Source organism: Petromyzon marinus, chromosome 48 (genome assembly GCF_048934315.1).
Source record: "Petromyzon marinus isolate PM22_M1 ecotype Great Lakes invasive population chromosome 48, UKy_Petmar_22M1.pri1.0, whole genome shotgun sequence".
NCBI lineage: Eukaryota > Metazoa > Chordata > Hyperoartia > Petromyzontiformes > Petromyzontidae > Petromyzon > Petromyzon marinus.
The window spans coordinates 8,630,506-8,651,926 of NC_133714.1; the positions used below are offsets into that span (position 1 = coordinate 8,630,506).

At 57.7% G+C, this 21,421-nt stretch overlaps 1 protein-coding gene across 1 annotated transcript in view; it reads right to left on the bottom strand.

Moving 5' to 3' along the window:
* LOC142931061 (stabilin-2-like) overlaps positions 1–21,421 on the bottom strand; it is an 85,209-nt gene that overhangs the window by 17,057 nt on the left and 46,731 nt on the right. The window contains exons 29-41 of the mRNA XM_076074417.1: positions 20,735–20,854; positions 19,967–20,014; positions 16,713–16,796; positions 15,526–15,678; positions 14,767–14,925; positions 13,069–13,128; positions 12,123–12,299; positions 10,794–10,883; positions 6,195–6,341; positions 4,439–4,495; positions 3,240–3,366; positions 641–790; positions 442–546 (exon numbers count right to left, since the gene is read on the bottom strand). Coding sequence (XP_075930532.1) covers positions 442–546; positions 641–790; positions 3,240–3,366; positions 4,439–4,495; positions 6,195–6,341; positions 10,794–10,883; positions 12,123–12,299; positions 13,069–13,128; positions 14,767–14,925; positions 15,526–15,678; positions 16,713–16,796; positions 19,967–20,014; positions 20,735–20,854 — 1,477 coding nt within the window. The remainder of the gene's footprint in view (positions 1–441; positions 547–640; positions 791–3,239; positions 3,367–4,438; positions 4,496–6,194; positions 6,342–10,793; positions 10,884–12,122; positions 12,300–13,068; positions 13,129–14,766; positions 14,926–15,525; positions 15,679–16,712; positions 16,797–19,966; positions 20,015–20,734; positions 20,855–21,421) is intronic.

Sequence of the window (21,421 nt, forward strand, 5' to 3'; positions counted from 1 at the left end):
GTGTGTCTGTGTGTCTGTGTCTCTGTGTGTCTGTGTGTCTGTGCGTCGGTGTGTCTGTGTGTCTGTGTGTCTGTGTGTCGCTGTGTCTGTGCGTCGGTGCGTCTGTGTGTCTGTGGGTATGTGTGTCTGTGTGTCTGTGTGTCTGTGTGCCTGTGTGTCTGTGTGTCCGCGTGACGTCTGTGCGTCTGTGTGTCGCTGTGTCTGTGTGTCGGTGTGTCTGTGTGTCTGTGTGTCTGTGCGTCTGTGTGTCGGTGTGTCTGAGTGCCTGTGTGTCTGTGTGTCTGTGTGTCTGTGCGTCTGTGCGTCTGTGTGTCTGTGTGTCGGTGTGTCTGTGTGTATGTGTGTCTGTGCGTCTGTGTGTCTGTGTGTCTGTGTGTCCGAGTGCCTGTGTGTCTGTGCGTCTGTGTGTCTGTGTGTCTGTGCGTCGTGGGCGGTTCTCACCGAGCTTGGTGTCGCATCGCTTGCCAGTCCACCCCTCGGCACAGAAGCACGACCCGGTACCCGCCACACCCTCGTCACACGTTCCCGCGGCACTGCACATGCACGCTGAGACACGGCACACACCCCGTGACACCCCGTGACGCCCCGTGACGCCCCGCGCCTACCTGCGAGCGTCACGGCGAGCTGGGCGCGACCTTACGTCTGCAGGAGGCTCCGTATCTCCCGGGCGTGCACTCCTCGCACGCGGTGCCGTTGAAGGCGGCCTGGCAGCGGCACGCGCCGCTCCCCGCCGAGCCGTCCTCGCACACGCCGCGGCGGCCGCACGGCCCCGCCGCTCCGCCGGGGCACGCTGCAGCACGCACACAGCCAAAGGTCCCCCGCGTAGCCTTGAGTGGAGCGTCGGGGCAAGCGCAGGCGGCGGACGTTGGGCGCGTTGCCCCGGGGTACTCGCCTGAGGCCGAGCCGGCACGGGGGAGGCCCAGGGCCGCGAGCGGGAATCGAAACCCGTGTCGCGCAGCGTGCTAACCGCCGCACCACCGCTCCCCCACGCAAACAACGGCAACCGCCGCCATTTCGCCACCGGGTTGCGGCGACGTCACGTGCCAGGCTAGGTGCACCTTGAGGCAAGCACGTGAGGTGTCAAATGCTCTCACTGCTGCCCCCAGGTGCTCTGGGTTGACCGCTCGACATGGCTGGCCGATGTACCGCCGATGCCAACTCCCCGCATTGCACAAGCACACAAAGACAAACGCCCCCCGTGTAGCCTTGCTGTTAGTGAGCACCTATGAAGGCCGCAGTGGCGATGTTTTACAGACCCTACCAGGACACTCATCCAAGGCTGAGTCTAACCTCAGGGGAGGCCCAGGACCGGTTCGGATATTCGCGACTGTGAGCGGGAATTGAACTCGGGTCGCCGCTCAGCACGTTAAACCGCGACACTGCCACTCCCCGTGCCCACGCACGCACGCACGCACACAGGCACACGCTCACGCGCACACACAGGCACACACACACACGTGCACACACACACGCGCACGCACGCGCACGCACACACGCACGCACACACACACACGCACACACACACGCACACACACGCACACACGCACGCACATGCACGCACATGCACGCACACACGCACACAAAGACAAAGACAAAGATCCCCCATATAGCCTGTAACAGACTGTAGGGGCAAGTGCTGTTAGCGAGCACCTATGAAGGCCGGATCGGCACACGAGGGGGTGGGTGGCCAGCACCACGCCCGACCGCCTTTGTCTCCCTAGTGGCGATGTTTACACACCGCACCAGGTACTCATTTGAGGCTGAGTCGACCTAGGGGAGGCCCGGGACCGGTTCAGATAATCGTCACTGGTGTTGGCCGTGAGCGGGAATCGAACCCGGGTCGCCAGGTTCATAGCGCAGCGCGCTAACCGCTACACTATCGCTCACGCACATGCACACGCACATGCACACGCACACGCACATGCACACACACATGCACACACACACGCACGTGCACACACACACGCACACACACACACGCACACACACACGCACATGCACGCACACACGCACAACAACAACAACAACAACCGCCATTCGCCACTAAGTGGCGGTGACGTCACCACGACGCTTGTGCCAGGCTATGTGCACCCTGAGGCCACGTGAAGTGTCGAACGCCCGCTGGCAGGAGGTCACGGGGCAGACCCAGGTGCCACGGGTCGACTGACTGAGATGACTGGCTGATGCACCACCTGTGCCCCCTACTGTGCCAACCTGCTGTGCTTTAGCCACCCGGCGCTCCGCTCGCTGTTGTGAGCGTCGCTCCTCCGCCCTCCGTTGTTGTTGGAGGGCGACTGCCTCCAACTGCCCAGTAGCATCCTTCACGAGCCTCCTCCACAGAGGCCGATCTTGACACCGCTGGTACCAGTCATCGGCAAGTCCACTCAGCTCCACGTCCTCCTGTACCACATCACTCCATCTCTTCTCTAGCCCGTGCCGCGCCCGCTTAGCCCCCTCAATCCGGCCAAACAAAAGCTGTTTCGGCATGCGGTGGCTGGGCATGCGGGCTACATGACCCAGCCATCGCAGCCTTGCCTGCCGGAGGAGCTCACCGATGGGACCCTGCCCAGATCTTTCAAGGATTTGTGAGCTCCTCACACAATCCAGTCTGGTTAAACCCAGGATGGATCGTAGGCAGGTCAGCCTAAATGTTTCTAACCGGCGAAGATGTTCCATTAGGGGGGTCCACGTTTCGCAAGCGTAGAGAAGGGAGGGAATGACCGTGGCCGAGAAGACCTGAAGCTTAGTGCGGAGCGACAGACCAGGTAGCTTCCACACAGCGTTACGCAACCGATGAAAAGATATTGCCGCTCGACTGATTCGGAGTGAGACCTCTGCTGTTAAACTGGAGCCAGTCATAAGCACACTGCCCAGGTATGGGAAACTCTCCACTCTCTCCACAACTGCCCCATCACCGATTGGGAGTTGTGGGGGTGGAGTGTCCGATGGTACAAAATACCCAGGCAGGTGCTTAGTTTTGGTAGGGCTGATGGTAAGGCCCCACCTCTTAGTGGCACGCTCCAGTCTCAGCAGCAGCGTCTCCAACTCCTCCTCTGACTGAGCAGCTATTACCAAGTCATCAGCATACATAACGTGGTTGAGCAATAGGGAGCCATCCCTTGACCGCACCCGGGCATCGATTAGCCTCCCATTATATCTGTACCACACACACGCACGCACACGCACACACACACACACGCACACACGCACACACACGCACGCGCTCCCGTGCCACTCACGTCGGCAGTCTCGGCCGTAGAAGCCGGGGCAGCACTGCTGGTGCCACACGGAGAGGGCGCAGTCTCGACGGCAGCCGTCTCTCACCGCGCCGAACAGCGAGCGGTAGGAGCAGCGCACGAGATCGTCCTGGGGGGCCGGGGGGGGGCAAGGGGGGTGGGGGGACGAGGGTCGGGGGGACAACATTGGGCACCATTCTCCTCTCATGTCTCCATGGGGTTTGGTTGTACTGTGCGCACACTCACACGCTCACACACTCTCACACTCTCACACTCACACACGCTCACACTCACACTCTCACACTCACACACGCTCACACTCACACGCTCACACTCACACTCTCACACTCACACACTCACACACTCACACGCTCACACTCACACACTCACACGCTCACACTCACACACTCACACACTCACACGCTCACACACTCACACGCTTACACTCACACGCTTACACTCACACGCTCACTCTCACACACTCTCACACACTCACACGCTCACACTCACACACTCACACGCTCACACTCACACACTCACACACTCACACGCTCACACGCTCACACTCACACGCTCACACTCACACACTCTCACACTCACACACTCTCACACTCTCACACTCACACGCTCACACACTCAAACGCTCACACGCTCACGCTCACACGCTCACACGCTCACACGCTCACACTCACACGCTCACACGCTCACACGCTCACACTCACCCACTCACACGCTCACACGCTCACACACACTCACACGCTCTCACGCTCTCACACGCTTCCCCCGTATAGCCTTAACAGACTGTAGGGGCAAGTGCTGTTAGCGAGCAGCTATGAAGACCGGCACAGCACCACGCCCGGCCGCCTTTGTCTCCCCAGTGGCGATGTTAACTATACACAGCACCAGGTACTCATTTAAGGCTGAATCGACCTAGGGGAGGCCCAGGACCGGTTCAGATAATAATCGTCAACGGTGTTCGCCGTGAGCAGGAGTCGAACCCGGGTCGCCAGGTTCATAGCGCAGTGCGCTAACCACTACACTACCGCTCCCCACACACAGACACACACTCAGACACACGCACACAGACACACAGGCACACACAGACACACGCACACACACAGACACACAGACACACACACACACAAGACACACGCACACACACGTGCGCACTCACGCTCTCACTCCCACTCACTCTCACCGACCTTTGACTTTGTTGACCCTGGACATGGCGGCAATCGAGCGCAGTTCCCACAGTCTCCCTGGAGCATCCATGGTCCCGGCACAGGAACGTGTTGAAAGGTGAGTGGGGGTTGGGTAGGTGGGTGGGTGGAAGGTAGAGGACGGATGGGTGACCGATGTATCGGTCAGCGGTCAGCTCAATCGCAGGGTCACAGCCACCACACTGCCTACCCACCCAGCCAACCACCTGCCTACCCATCCAGTCATCCACCTGCCTACCCACCCAGTCATCCACCTGCCTACCCACCCCGTCAACAACCTGCCTACCCACCCAGCCAACCACCTGCCTACCCACCCAGTCAACCACCTGCCTACCCACCCAGTCAACCACCTGCCTACCCACCCCAGTCAACCACCTGCCTACCCACCCAGTCAACCACTTGCCTACCCACCCAGCCAACCACCTGCCTACCCACCCAGCCAACCACCTGCCTACCCATCCAGTCAACCACCTGCCTACCCATCAAGTCAACCACCTGCCTACCCACCCAGTCAACCACCTGCATACCCACCCAGTCAACTACCTGCCTACCCACCCAGTCAACCACCTGCCTACCCACCCAGTCAACCACCTGCCTACCCACCCAGTCAACCACCTGCCTACCCACCCAGTCAACCACCTGCCTACCCACCCAATCAACCACCTGCCTACCCATCCAGTCATCCACCTGCCTACCCACCCAGTCAACCACCTGCATACCCACCCAGTCAACCACCTGCCTACCCACCCAGTCAACCACCTGCCTACTCGCCCAGTCATCCACCTGCCTACCCACCCAGTCAACCACCTGCCTACCGACCCAGCCAACCACCTGCCTACCCACCCAGTCAACAACCTGCCTACCCATCCAGTCATCCACCTGCCTACCCACCCAGCCAACCACCTGCCTACCCACCCAGTCAACCACCTGCCTACCCACCCAGTCAACCACTTGCCTACCCACCCAGTCAACCACTTGCCTGGCTGTCCATGTATTCACCAACCCACTTGCCCAACTATCTACTTACTCAACTACCCACCTTGTCTACGAGCCCACGCGTCCACACATCCTTCACATCACGTGTCCACCAAACCCACCTGCCCATCCACCCACGTACCCAATTCACCCACCCATCCATCCACCTCTTAACCCACCAGCCCAACCGCTCATACACTTGCAAACCCACCCACTCATCCACTGCTCCACCCACTCACCTACCGAACCACCCACCCACTCGCCCACGTATCTATGTCCTAACTTTTCTACACCTGCTGACTACACCTGTCCACTAGCCCACTCGCCTACCCACTCACCTACCCACTCACCTATCTAGCCAAGACAAAGATCCCCCGTATTGCCTCAACATACTTTTGGGGCAAGTGCTACCAGCGAGCACCGGCACGGCACGCGAAGGGGTGGCCAGCACCTTCGCCCGGCCGCTTTTGTCTCCCCCAGTGGCGATGTTTACGCATCGTACCAGGTACTAATTTGAGGCTGAGCAAACCTAGGGGAGACCCATGATCGGTTCACATATTCACCATTGGTGTTGGTGGCCATGAGCGTGAATTTAACTCGGCTCTCTGGGTTCGCAGCACAGCGCGCTAACTGCTGCACGTAGCCACCCCAACCAATCACCTCCATATCCACCCACCAGCTCACCTGCCCACCCGCCCGCTCGCCCACCCGCCCGCTCACCCCCCCCCCCCGCACTGCCGCCCCTCCCACCGCCCGCGCCCACCTTGATGTCGATGGTGGTGAAGACGTCGCAGCGGCCCCCGACACTGGGCGGCTGCAGCAGCGCGTCGAGGCCGTACAGCAGCCCCCCGTCAAACTCCAGCGCCCGCTGGACGATGCGGGCGCTGCCATCGTTCACGAACAGCTCGCCCTGCGCGCACGCACGCACGCGCAGACAAAGATCCCCCGTGTAGCCCACGCGCGCCCGTGGGGGCAAGTGCTGGTGCACGCGAGCGTGAGTGAGCGGGCGAGTTGAGTGGGCGAGTAAGCGAGTGAGTGACCAAGCTGAAAAGTGTTCGCTTGAAAATTAACCCGTGCTGGTGGTGGTGCTGGTAGTGGTGGTGGTGCTGGTGGTGGTGCTGGTAGTGGTGGTGGTGCTGGTGGTACTGGTGGTGGTGCTGGTGGTGGACAGTCCTCTGCTCGGGGCAGCAGACTGCCAAACAACAGGGTGTGGCTCTTCTTTTGAACAAAAGAATGAAGGGGGCGTGGGAGCGTGGCGGTGAGGTGTGGGAAGCTGTAAGCCCCAGGCTACTTTGGCTCGCCTTCCCATCAACCGGAGGCGAGGAATGGTGGTCGTGGTTACTTATGCCCCCACAGAAGACGAACATCCGTGGAGGGATGCAGGCAAAGCCGATGAGTCAGATGCCTTCTATGACCTTCTGTCACAGGTGCTGGCTAAAGTGGCACCTCGGGATAGAGTCATCATGTTGGGTGACTTCAATGCCCGAGTTGGTCATGATACTGGCACCTGGTTTGAAGTGATTGGAGGGCATGGACCAGATCAGCTCAATAACAACGGTAGGAGGCTGCTAGATTTTTGTGCAGCCCATGGGCTTGTAATTACCAACACGCTGTTCCGGCATCGGTGCATCTACACAACATCATGGATGCATGCCGGGTCCAAGCAAGAACATCTGCTGGACTACATAGTGACGGACCAGCGGATGCGAGCCCATGTCCTTGACACCAGGACCTACCGTGGAGCTGATCTGCCCTCTGACCATCGACTAGTCATCTGTAAGATGCGCCTGCCATTCTTCCACTCCGGTGGTGGGTGTACACCGAAGACCCCATTCCAACCTAAAGTGGCCTGGTCTCAGTTATCTGATGAAAGTTACAAGCGAGAATTTCATCATCGCTTGCGGCTGGGATTGGCATCGTCCCCGACTCCTCCTGATGTCAAGGGTAAATGGGCGAGGTTTAGGACTGTGACTCATGCAGCTGCAATGGCTGCTTTGGGTACGCGGTCCAGACCTCCCCAGAGACCCTGGCTGACAGAGGAGGTGTTCAGGATGGTTGAGAAAAAGCGACAGGCCCACTGTCATCGGCTACAAAATCCCATGTCAGAGAATGAGGAGGCTTACCGCAGCCTTCGCTTGGAGGTTCGGAGAGCCGTGAGGCGCTGCAATGATGGGTGGTGGTCGCGGGTTGCTGAGGAGATGGAATCTGCCTCAGTGGCCCACGATCACAAATCTCTATTTAACTCCATCAAAAAAGTAACCTGCAGCGCCACACCTATTACCATCATTAGGGGAAAAAACGGTGATCCAATCTCCGACCCCCAGGAACAGGTTTGCAGATTTGCTGAGCATTTATGTGAGGTCCTGGGGGAGGGAAAATCCCTCAGCCAGGAAAACATCGTGGAACAAAGTGAGGATGACCCTGCTGAGGCTGCGGTGCTTCAAATATTGGAAGAAGTCACCCCCTGTGAGTGGCTGGCTGAGGTGCCATCTGTTGAGGAAGTACTGAAGGCGATCCGGAGTCTGAGACCAGGAAAGGCAGCGGGCAGAGACGATCTCCCAAGCGAAATGCTGACGGATGGTGGCGTTTTTGCACAGACTGCCCTATATGACAAAGATCCCCCGTATTGCCTCAAGATAGTTTTGGGGCAAGTGCTACCAGCGAGCACCGACACGGCATGCGAAGGGGTGGCCAGCACCACGCCCGGCCGCTTTTGTCTCCCCAGTGGCGATGTTTACGCATCGTACCAGGTACTAATTTGAGGCTGAGCAAACCTAGGGGAGACCCATGATCGGTTCACATATTCACCATTAGTGTTGGTGGCCATGAGCGGGAATTTAACTCGGCTCTCTGGGTTCGCAGCGCAGCGCGCTAACTGCTGCACGTAGCCATCCCAACCAATCACCTCCATATCCACCCACCAGCTCACCTGCTCACCTGCCCACCCGCCCGACCACACGCTCACCCACCCACCCGCTCACCCACTCACTCACTCACAGACTGCCCTATATGACATCATAACAACAGTCTGGACCACTGGACGGGTTCCGCAGGATTGGAAGGATGCCCTGGTGGTCCCCCTCTTTAACAAGGGGGACCGCACAGACTGTAACAAGTACAGGGGCATCTCACTCCTCAGTGTGCCGGGAAAGGTCCTGGCAAGGATTATTCAACATCGCCTTGCCAGGCACGCTGATGAGAGGCTTGCGGAGCCCCAATGCGGTTTCAGGAAAGGGCGGTCCTGCACAGATGCCATATTTTCTGTCCGTCTGCTACAGCAGAGGTGTAGGGAATTCCAGCAAGACCTACATCTCTGCTTTATTGACCTGGTCAAGGCCTATGATACCATCAGTAGGCCTGGGCTCTGGGTTGTTCTTCGTGCTTTTGGAGTACCTGACCCTCTGCTCATGATCATTAAGGACCTTCATGATGGTGAGCGGGCCCGGGTAAAATTACGTGGCCGTGAGTCAGAGCCATTCCCTGTACACCTTGGGGTGCGACAGGGATGTCCTCTGGCTCCCACATTATTTAACATCTATTCTGACCACGTAGTTCGTGAAGCCTTCAATAGCTGTACCGGGGGAATCTCCATATGGTACAGATATAATGGGAGGCTGATCGATGCCCGCGTGCGGTCAAGGGATGGCTCCCTATTGGTCAACCACATTATGTATGCCGATGATTTGGTAATAGCCGCTCGTTCAGAGGAGGAGTTGGAGACGCTGCTGCTGAGACTGGAGCGTGCCACTAAGAGGTGGAGCCTTACCATCAGCCCCACCAAAACTAAGCACCTGCCTGGGTATTTTGTACCATCGGACACTCCACCCCCACAACTCCCAATCGGTGATGGGGCAGTTGTGGAGAGAGTGGAGAGTTTCCCATACCTGGGCAGTGTGCTTATGACCGGCTCCAGTTTAACAGCAGAGGTCTCACTCCGAATCAATCGAGCGGCAATATATTCTCATCGGTTGCGTAACGCTGTGTGGAAGCTACCTGGTCTGTCGCTCCGCACTAAGCTTCAGGTCTTCTCGGCCGCGGTCATTCCCTCCCTTCTCTACGCTTGCAAAACGTGGACCCCCCAAATGGAACATCTTCGCCGGTTAGAAACATTTAGGCTGGCCTGCCTACGATCCATCCTGGGTTTAACCAGACTGGATTGTGTGAGGAGCTCACAAATCCTTGAAAGATCTGGGCAAGGTCCCATCGGTGAGCTCCTCCGGCGGGCAAGGCTGCGATGGCTGGGTCATGTAGCCCGCATGCCCAGCCACCGCATGCCGAAACAGCTTTTGTTCAGCTGGATCGAGGGGGCAACGCTCGATCCCGTACGGGTGGAGCAGGTGGGGGCACACATATTGCTGTACCGCCGTCTCCTGGCAGAGCCTGGGGTAGGGCTCTTCCTCGACACCCACACACGGGGAAAGGGAGTTACACAACGCCATCTGTGCGTGAACAACCAACCCTCGCTGCTGCCTTCACAGCGCTGGATCACTACAGGCGGCCAGTGGCAGTGTAGCCAGCACCACCACCAGTACCACCGCCACCACCACCGCCATCAACAACAACAACACAACAACCGCCAATCGCCGCTAAGTGGCGGTGACGTCACCACGGCACTATGTGCACGTTGAGGCTATCACGTGAAGTGTCGAACAGCCCGCTGGCAGGAGGTCACGGGGCAGACCCAGCAGGTGCCACGGGTCGACCGACCGAGATGACTGAGACGGCTGGCTGATGCACCACCTGTGCGCCCTACTGTGACAACTTGCTGTGCTTTAGCCACCCGGCGCTCCGCACGTTGTTGTGAGCGTCGCTCCTCTGCCCTCCGTTGTTGTTGGAGGCCGATATTGACACCGCTGGTACCAGTCATCGGCAAGTCCACTCAGCTCCACATCCTGCTGTACCACATCACTCCATCTCTTCTCTAGCCCGTGCTGCGCCCGTTTAGCCCCCCCATATCTGGCCGAATAAAAGCTGTAAAAATAATGTGGGAGCGCCAGAGGACATCCCTGTCACACCCCAAGGCGAACAGGGAATGGCTCCGACTCTCCCGGCCACGTAGCTTTACCTGGGCCTGCTCACCATCACGAAGGTAATGAATGATTGTGAGCGGAGCGTCAGGGATTCTGAAAGCACGAAGAACAACCCAGAGCCCAGGCCTACTCATGGTATCATAGTCCTTGACCAGGTCAATAAAGCCATCACCACCTCCACCACAACCACCGCCACCATCACCACCACCACCACCACCACCGCAACCACCGCCGCCATCACCAACCGCTGCTGGTGCTGCCGCTGTGCCAGCCGGCGTCCGTGCGCCGCGAGTAGCCGTGCCGGTTACCGGCGAGGGGGGCGGCCCTCTCACCGTGGCGTTGGACGTGGAGCAGGAGAAGGAGATCTCGGAGCCTTGCATGGTCAAGAGCGCCCCCACCGTCGGCATGTCGGATGCCAGCACCTGCTCGCGCCCGCCGGGGGGGGCGGGGGAGGGGAGGAGGAGGTCCGAGGTGCGTGACGTTGAGGAGAACTCCAGAGACCGGGGCACGAGCGACAGCGAGAAGGGTGGCGGCCCCGGGACCACGGGAACGAGTCGAGCGCTCGAGATGAAGTAACGGCGATGAAGCAGGGAGATCGGCGCGAGGGTCGCGGGGGATGTACGTGTGTTCGTGCGCGCGCGTGTGTGTGTGTGCGTGTGTGTGTGCGCGTGTGTGCGCGTGTGTGTGTGCGTGTGTGTGTGCGTGTGTGCGTGTGTGTGCGTGTGTGTGTGTGTGTGCGTGTGTGTGCGCGTGTGTGTGCGCGTGTGTGCGCGTGTGTGTGCGTGTGTGCGCGTGTGTGTGCGCGTGTGTGCGCGTGTGTGTGTGCGTGTGTGTGCGTGTGTGTGCGCGTGTGTGCGCGTGTGTGTGTGTGTGCGTGTGTGTGCGTGTGTGTGCGCGTGTGTGTGCGTGTGTGTGCGTGTGTGCGCGTGTGTGTGTGCGTGTGTGCGCGTGTGTGCGTTGAACTTCTTTTGCGCCGCACGTAGACAACCGTGCCAATCGGAGGTGCGCGGGGAGGGGAGGGGGGGGGGGCGGAAGGACAGCAAACTAAGCACAAAGAGCAGCTATAAAGAAATGAGTTTGAAATCTCGATGATTTAAAAGTGGCTCCCTAACATCGGAAGGGAAGAGCGTTCCAGACGACCGCAGCGGCGCATCTGAAAGCGCCGCGCGATGCGGCGACCGCCGCCGCCGCCGCCGCCGCGAGGATGACCACCAGAGGTCACGCGGTGATGGTCTATCGCTCCTTGACGAGATCGGCGAGGAATCGTCGAAGCCCCGAGAGTGAATGGGGCGGTGGCTCGGCCCTGGGGGGCGATCGCACGCAGGCCGGGGCGCGGGGACACGGCGCGGACGGACGAGGGTGGTGACGATGATGACGACGATGCTCTCGATGATAAATAATAACGCTAATTAAGACGACGATCACCATAGCACCATTCGCGATGAGGGATGATGACGATGGCGACGATGTTGTTGTTGTTGTTGTTTACGTTGTCGTTTACAATGACGGCGTTTGCGTGGAAGTTCACATCGACTACGACGGCGACGACGTCGGTTGCTATGACGACGCCGGTTGCTATGACGCCGCCGGTCGCTATAACAACGCCGGTCGCTATGACGACGCCGGTCGCTACCCCCCCCCCCCCCCGCCCCTTGCCGCACCTTGGCGTCGCGGACCATGTGGAACTTGAGGTGCTCGGCGAGGCGGTCGCGCTGGGCCGGCGCGTAGAGGAAGTCGCGGCGTGCGGGCGGCAGTGCGCGCAGCGCGGCGTCCGTGGGCCACAGCATGGTGTAGGGGCGGTGCAGCGGCTCGGCCAACAGCGGCAGCAGCCCACACTTCTGTACGCACCGAGCCGGCGGGGCGGCGGGGGCGGCGGGGACGAGACCATGATGGGGCGGAGGACACGGTGGATATGGGGGAGATGATGGGGGGGGTGTGGAGATGATGGGGGATGGTGATGTTTGTCATGGGTTTGTGGCCGTGGTGGTGGTGGTGAGCGTGTGATTGTGATGGTGGTGAGTGTGATGGTGGTGGTGAGCGTGATGGTGGTGGTGGACGTGTGATTGTGATGGTGGTGAGTGTGATGGTGGTGGTGAGCGTGTGATTGTGATGGTGGTGAGCGTGATGGTGGTGGTGAGCGTGATGGTGGTGGTGGACGTGTGATTGTGATGGTGGTGAGTGTGATGGTGGTGTTGAGCGTGTGATTGTGATGGTGTTGGTGAGCGTGATGGTGGTGGTGGACGTGTGATTGTGATGGTGGTGAGTGTGATGGTGGTGTTGAGCGTGTGATTGTGATGGTGTTGGTGAGCGTGATGGTGGTGGTGAGCGTGTGATTGTGATGGTGGTGAGTGTGATGGTGGTGGTGGACGTGTGATTGTGATGGTGGTGGTGGCCGTGATGGTGGACGTGTGACTGCGATGGTTGTGGTGGACGTGTGATTGTGATGGTGGTGGTTAGCGTGATGGTGGTGGTGGTGGCCGTGATTGTGATGGTGGTGGTGAGCGTGATGGTGGTGGTGGTGGCCGTGATTGTGATGGTGGTGGTGAGCGTGATGGTGGTGGTGTCCGTGATGGTGGTGGTGGCCGTGATGGTTGTGTAAGTCCTCACCGCGAGCAGACTGACAAACTCTGAATATCCATGATCTTCTGCCACAGCAGTAATATTCTTCTGTAGCCACACGCACGCACACAAACGTAGCCCAGTTAGCCTCGGAGACTGCGGGGCAGGGAGCCCGGCTTGATGAACGAGATCTAAACAGCACCCCTAAATCTTGACTTGAAGCTCTCGTGACTGCAGGAATTCACATTCGTTGGGTCTTTCACGTAGATAGGTACAAATTAATAAAAGTAATAAATATAAAATAAACAAAAAAAGACTACGACGTTTCGATCACAACATGCTAATTTCTCACATTAACGCGCCAATTTCTCACATTAACACGCCAATTTCTCACATTAACGCGCCAATTTCTCACATTAACACGCCAATTTCTCAAATTAACACGCCAATTTCTCAAATTAACACGCCAATTTCTCACATTAACACGCCAATTTCTCACATTAACACACCAATTTCTCACATTAACACGCCAATTTCTCACATTAACACACCAATTTCTCACATTAACACGCCAAATTCTCAAATTAACACGCCAAATTCTCATATTAACACACCAATTTCTCACATTAACACGCCAATTTCTCACATTAACACGCCAAATTCTCACATTAACACGCCAAATTCTCACATTAACACGCCAAATTCTCACATTAACACTAATTTCTCACATTAACACGCCAATTTTTCAAAATTAACACGATCATTTCTCACATTAACACGATAATTTCTCACATTAACGTGCCAAATTCTCACATTAACACGCCAATTTCTCACATTAACGCGCCAATTTCTCAAATTAACACGCCAATTTCTCAAATTAACATGCCAATTTCTCACATTAACACGCCAATTTCTCACATTAACACACCAATTTCTCACATTAACACGCCAATTTCTCACATTAACACACCCATTTCTCACATTAACACGCCAAATTCTCAAATTAACACGCCAAATTCTCATATTAACACACCAATTTCTCACATTAACACGCCAATTTCTCACATTAACACGCCAAATTCTCACATTAACACGCCAAATTCTCACATTAACACGCCAAATTCTCACATTAACACGCCAAATTCTCAAATTAACACGCCAAATTCTCACATTAACACGCCAAATTCTCACATTAACACTAATTTCTCACATTAACACGCCAATTTTTCAAAATTAACACGATAATTTCTCACATTAACACGATAATTTCTCACATTAACACGCTAATTTCTCACATTAACGCGCCAATTTATCACATTAACATCAAACAGCCTGCATTCAGCAGCTTCCCCCTCTTTCTTCTTGATGACGTCACTTCCCCAGTGGTTCCTGGTGACCCCGTGTGACCCCTTGTGACCCCGCATGAACCCACTTGACCCCATGTGACTCCTGTATGATCCCAGGTGGTCCCGGGTGACCCTGTCTGACCCCAGGTGACCCAGGGTAACCAGAGGTGACCACATCTGACGCCGGGTGACCCCACGTGGCGTCACAGTACAACCAGACCGATAGAAATCATCGATCTCAAACGGTCAGAAATCCGAAGCTCATTCCCCCCCCCCACCACCCTTGGATGTGCTCCTGATTTTCATCGGTGAAGTCGCCTATACATTTCGTGTTGAAATCGGCGATACAATTTGGCATGAAATCGGCAACAAAATCTCCGATGGCCGCCGCCGCTCTCACCAGCACGGAGGAGAGCCCGCTGGTCATTCGCTCGAAGGCCTGCATGTGCCTGGGCACCAGCAGCCGGTCGAGCATGTGCAAGACGCCGTTGGACGCCACGTGGTCGCTGGCTGTGATGTGCGCCACGCCGCCCACCAGCACCGACGCTGCGTCGCCCCCCTGCGTCACACCCCCGCGCGTCACACCCCGCGCGTCACACCCCGCGCGTCACACCCCGCGCGTCACACCCCGCGCGTCACACCCCGCGCGTCACACCCCGCGCGTCACACCCACCGTCACATCCCGCGCGTCACACCCCGCGCATCACACCCCTGCGCGTCAAACCCCTGTCACACCCCACGAGTCACACCCACCGTCACACCTCGCGTGTCACACCCATCACACCCTGCGTCTCATAATCCGCGTGTCATACCTCCCGTCAGAACCCGCGTGTCAAAACCCCCCGCGTGTCACTCCCCGTGTCACTCCCCGCGAGTCACACCCACCGTCACACCCCGCGAGTCACACCCACCGTCACACCCCGTGTCACACCCACCGTCACACCTCGTGTCACACCCACCGTTACACCCAGCGAGTCACACCCACCATCACACCCCGCGAGTCACACCCACCGTCACACCCCGTGTCACACCCCGCGCGTCACACCCACCGTCACACCCACCGTCACACCCCGCGTGTCACACCCCGCGCGTCACACCCCACGCGTCACACCCCCCTCCCCCTGTCATACCCCGCCCTGCCGCTGCCCCCGCGCTGCACCTGTGGCGAGCGAGCGAGGGGCAGGGCCTCCCCGTGCAGGGTGACGAGGGCTGGCAGGGCGAGCAGATCGGCCATCAGGAGTTGGTTGCAGGCGACCACGTGGTGCCACAGCAGCTGTGACAGCTGGCCCCGCGCCACCACCTCCTCCAGCAGCTGCCCCACAAAGACAAAGGTCCCCCGGATAGTCTTCACAAATGACTGGGGCCAAGCACTGTTAGTGAGTGGCACCTATTACGGAAGGCCGGCATGCCGCACGAGCGGGTGGGTGGCGAGCATCACGCCCGGCCGCCTTTGTCTCCCCGGTGGCGTGGTAGTGTGGTGAGCGTGGTAGTGTGGTGAGCGTGGTGGTGTGGTGAGCGTGGCGGTGTGGTGGATGTGGTGGTGTGGTGAGCGTGGTTGTGTAGTGAGCGTGGTGGTGAGCGTGGTGGTGAGCGTGGTGGTGAGTGGTAGTGAGCGTGGTGGTGAGTGGTAGTGCAGTGAGCGTGGTGGTGAGCGTGGTGGTGAGCGTGGTGGTGAGTGGTAGTGTAGTGAGCGTGGTGGTGAGCGTGATGGTGAGCGTGGTGGTGAGTGTAGTGTAGTGAGCGTGGTGGTGAGCGTGGTGGTGAGTGGTAGTGTAGTGAGCGTGGTGGTGAGCGTGGTGGTGAGCGTGGTGGTGAGTGGTAGTGTGGTGAGCGTGGTGGTGAGCGTGGTGGTGAGTGGTAGTGTGGTGAGCGTGGTGGTGAGTGGTAGTGTGGTGAGCGTGGTGGTGAGTGGTAGTGTGGTGAGCGTGGTGGTGAGCGTGGTGTTGAGTGGTAATGTGGTGAGCGTGGTGGTGAGCGTGGTGGTGAGTGGTAGTGTAGTGAGCGTGGTGGTGAGTGGTAGTGTGGTGAGCGTGGTGGTGAGTGGTAGTGTGGTGAGCGTGGTGGTGAGCGTGGTGGTGAGTGGTAGTGTAGTGAGTGTGGTGGTGAGTGGTAGTGTGGTGAGCGTGGTGGTGAGTGGTAGTGTGGTGAGCGTGGTGGTGAGCGTGGTGGTGAGTGGTAGTGTAGTGAGCGTGGTGGTGAGCGTGGTGGTGAGTGGTAGTATAGTGAGCGTGGTGGTGAGCATGGTGGTGAGTGGTAGTGTAGTGAGCATGGTGGTGAGCGTGGTGGTGAGTGGTAGTATAGTGAGCGTGGTGGTGAGCGTGGTGGTGAGCGTGGTGGTGAGGAGACCTTCCTGTCCCTCTTGAAGGCTGCGTTTGTCGGCACGAAGACGGTGAAGGGGCCCGGCCCAGCCAGCTCCGCCATCTTGTTCATCTGGAAACACGGGGAGGGGCCAGACCCCACCACAGGCCATCACCACCATCATCAACATCACCACCATCATCAACATCACCACCATCATCACCATCATCAACATCACCATCATCATCAACATCACCACCATCATCACCATCATCAACATCACCATCATCATCAACATCACCACCATCATCACCATCATCAACATCACCACCATCATCACCATCACTACCATCATCACCATCACCACCATCATCAACATCACCACCATCATCACCATCACCACCATTATCAACATCACCACCATCATCACCATCACCACCATCATCACCATCATCACCATCACCACCACCATCATCAACATCACCACCATCATCACCATCACCACTATCATCACCATCACCACCATCATCAACATCACCACCACCACCACCATCATCACCATCACCACCACCATCATCACCACCATCATCACCATCACCACCATCATCACCACCACCATCATCAACATCATCACCATCACCACCACCACCATCATCACCACCATCATCACCATCACCATCATCAACATCATCACCATCACCAACATCACCATCATCACCACCACCATCACCACCACCATCATCAACATCATCACCATCATCACCACCACCATCATCACCACCATCATCACCATCACCACCATCATCAACATCACCACCATCATCACCACCACCACCATCATCACCATCACCACCATCATCACCACCATCACCATCATCAACATCACCACCATCATCAACATCACCACCATCATCAACATCACCACCATCATCACCATCACCACCATCATCAACATCACCACCATCATCACTATCACCACCATCATCATCAACATCACCACCATCATCATCAACATCACCACCATCATCACCACCACCACCACCATCATCACCATCATCATCAACATCACCATCATCATCACCACCACCACCACCATCATCACCACCATCATCAACATTACCACCATCATCACCATCACCACCATCATCACCACCACCATCACCACCATAATCATCATCATCAACATCACCATCATCACCACCACCATCACCACCACCATCATCCATATCACCACCACCACCATCATCACTACCATCAACATCATCACCACCATCACCACCATCATCACCACCATCATCATCATCACCATCACCACCACCACCATCATCACCAGCATCACCACTATCATTACCACCACCATCATCAACATCACCATCACCACCACCATCATCAACATCACCATCATCACCACCATCATCACCACTACCATCATCAACATCATCACCATCATCACCACCACCATCATCACCACCATCACTACCATCATCACCACCACCATCATCAACATCACCACCATCACCACCACCATCATCACCACCATCACCACCATCACCACCATCATCACCACCACCACCTCCACCATCATCAACATCACCAGCATCATCACCACCACCATCAACATCATCACCATCATCACCACCACCACCATCATCACAACCATCACTACCATCATCACCATCATCACCACCATCACCACCACCATCACCACCATCATCATCATCAACCCCACCATCAACATCATCAACATCATCACCAACATCACCACCAACATCACCACCAACATCGCCATCAACATCACAATTATCAGCAACATCACAATCAACAACATTACGAAGAACTTCATCATCAACTTTCATATCAACATCATCAACACATACTGTACCCATGTTCCTATGCCACTGAGCTCCTGCATTCCCATGCTGTCATGTGTCTCCGTGTCTCCGTGTCCCTGCGTCCTCCTGTCTCTGTCCCCACCACCCTGTCTCCCCACGTCCCCATGTCCCCGTGTCCCCGTGTCTCTGTGTCTTTGTGTCCCCGTGTCCTCGTGTCCCCGTGTCCCCGTGTCTCCGTGTCTCTGTCCCCACCACCCTGCCTGTCCCCACCACCCTGTCTCCCCACGTCCCCGTGTCCCCGTGTCTCTGTGTCTCTGTGTCCCCGTGTCCTCGTGTCCCCGTGTCTCCGTGTCTCTGTCCCCACCACCCTGTCTGTCTCCCCACGTGTCCCCATGCTCCTACATCCCTGACTGCCCAAGTGTCGTCTCCATGTGACCCTGAGTAGTCGTGGAGGGGGGAGGTGTTGGGGGGGCTCTGTGGGGAGCTCTGTGGGGGGGGGCACTGTGGGGGGGCACTGTGGGGGGCACTGTGGGGGGGCTCTGTGGGGGGGGCACTGTGGGGGGGCACTTTGGGGGGGCACTGTGGGGGGGCTCTGTGGGGGGGGGCTCTGTGGGGGGGCTCTGTAAGGGGGCACTGTGGGGGGGCACTTTGGGGGGGCACTGTGGGGGGGCTCTGTGGGGGGGGGCTCTGTGGGGGGGCTCTGTAAGGGGGCACTGTGGGGGGGGCACTGTGGGGGGGGGCTCTGTGGGCGGGCACTGTGGGGGGGCACTGTGGGGGGGGCACTGTGGGGGGGCATTGTGGGGGGGGCACTGTGGGGGGGCACTGTGGGGGGGGGCACTGTGGGGGGGCACTGTGGGGGGGGCTCTGTGGTGGGGCTCTGTGGGGGGGCACTGTGGGGGGGCACTGTGGGGGGGCACTGTGTGGGGGGGCACTGTGGGGGGGAACTGTGGGGGGGCTCTGTGGGGGGGCTCTGTGGGGGGCACTGTGGGGGGGGCACTGTGGGGGGGCACTGTGGGGGGGCACTGTGGGGGGGGCACTGTGGGGGGGCACTGTGGGGGGGCTCTGTGGGGGGGGCACTGTGGGGGGGGCACTGTGGGGGGCTCTGTGGGGGGGGCTCTGTGGGGGGGCACTGTGGGGGGGCACTGTGGGGGGGCACTGTGGGGGGCACTGTGGGAGGGGGCACTGTGGGGGGGCAATGTGGGGGGGGGCTCTGTGGGGGGGCACTGTGGGGGGGCACTGTGGGGGGGCACTGTGGGGGGGCAATGTGGGGGGGGGCTCTGTGGGGGGGCACTGTGGGGGGGCACTGTGGGGGGGGCTCTGTGGGGGGGGGGCTCTGTGGGGGGGCACTGTGGGGGGGCACTGTGGGGGGGCAATGTGGGGGGGCAATGTGGGGGGGCTCTGTGGGGGGGCAATGTGGGGGGGGCTCTGTGGGGGGGGCTCTGTGGGGGGGCACTGTGGGGGGGCACTCACCTGCAGCTGGAGGAAGAATCCCCCGGCGTCGGAGTGAATGGAGAGCTCCTGCGGAGAAGCGGGGAGACAGGCGCGGGGTCATCGTCTTTACATCCTTGTGTGATCATCCATCAATCCTCACGAGATCATCGTCACGCGATCATTATCGTATCATCATGGCGATCATCACGATGATCATCATCGTAATCATCGCGCAACAATTATCATCATCACGGTGGCTAGGAGATGTTAACTACCTCGCCTGGTGTACAGGAGCTCGTGGGTTCGATCCCGCCCTGACTCTATATCATCATCACGGTGGCTAGGAGATGTTAACTACCTCGCCTGGTGTGCAGGAGGTCGTGGGTTCGATCCCATCCCTAACGCCTGCTGCTGTATATTTGTAGTTTGCGCGTCTCTCTCCCCGTGATCGTGTGGATTTTTCTCTGGGTCCTCTGTTTTTTCCCTCCACGTTTATAATCAACAACATCACGCGTTTAGAGTATTTGGCACGATGACGATGAGCCACCACGTTGAGCTATCATTCGTGATGGCCAGGTCGCTTCTGAATAAGAGCTGCACAGCAGCTCGGCGTGGCCTTGCCCGGTAAAATAGAGAGACAATGGTTTTTCTGCATGGTTCTTTCGGTAAAAGTCACGTAGAATAGAAATAAAATAATAAAAAAATAAAACGCAATAAAATAAAATCCTCACAATGGTTTTTATTGGTTAACTTCCGCCATCAGCGGCGCAGGCCTCGGGCACTTTCAGGGCTGCGCCTTTAGCTCACCTGGAAGACCGTGCCCCGGCAAGTGTACCCGTCGCCCACGTAGCTCGGGTTGCAGGTGCACGTGCTGGTCCCGGGGCCAGTGTGGTTGCATTTGCCATAGAGGCTGCACCCGCCATTGCCCTGTCACATGGATACAGGTGGGGGGGGCGATCGTGAGGTGCGGGGGGGGGGCAGCTGTTTCCACCAAAGGGACAGCCTGCTCGCTCAGACTATAGCTGACTCACTGAGACTATAGCTGACTCACTGAGACTATAACTGACTCACTCAGACTATAGCTGACTCACTGAGGCTATAGCTGACTCACTGAGACTATAGTTGACTCACTGAGACTATAGTTGACTCACTGAGACTATAGTTGACTCACTGAGACTGTAGCTGACTCACTGAGACTATAGTTGACTCACTGAGACTATAGCTGACTCACTGAGACTATAGCTGACTCACTGAGACTATAGCTGACTCACTGAGACTGTAGTTGACTCACTGACACTATAGCTGACTCACTGAGACTGTAGCTGACTCACTGATACTATAGCTGACTCACTGAGACTATAGCTGACTCACTGATACTATAGCTGACTCACTGAGACTATAGCAGACTCACTGAGACTATAGTTGACTCACTGAGACTATAGCTGACTCACTGAGACTTTAGCTGACTCACTGAGACTATAGCTGACTCACTCA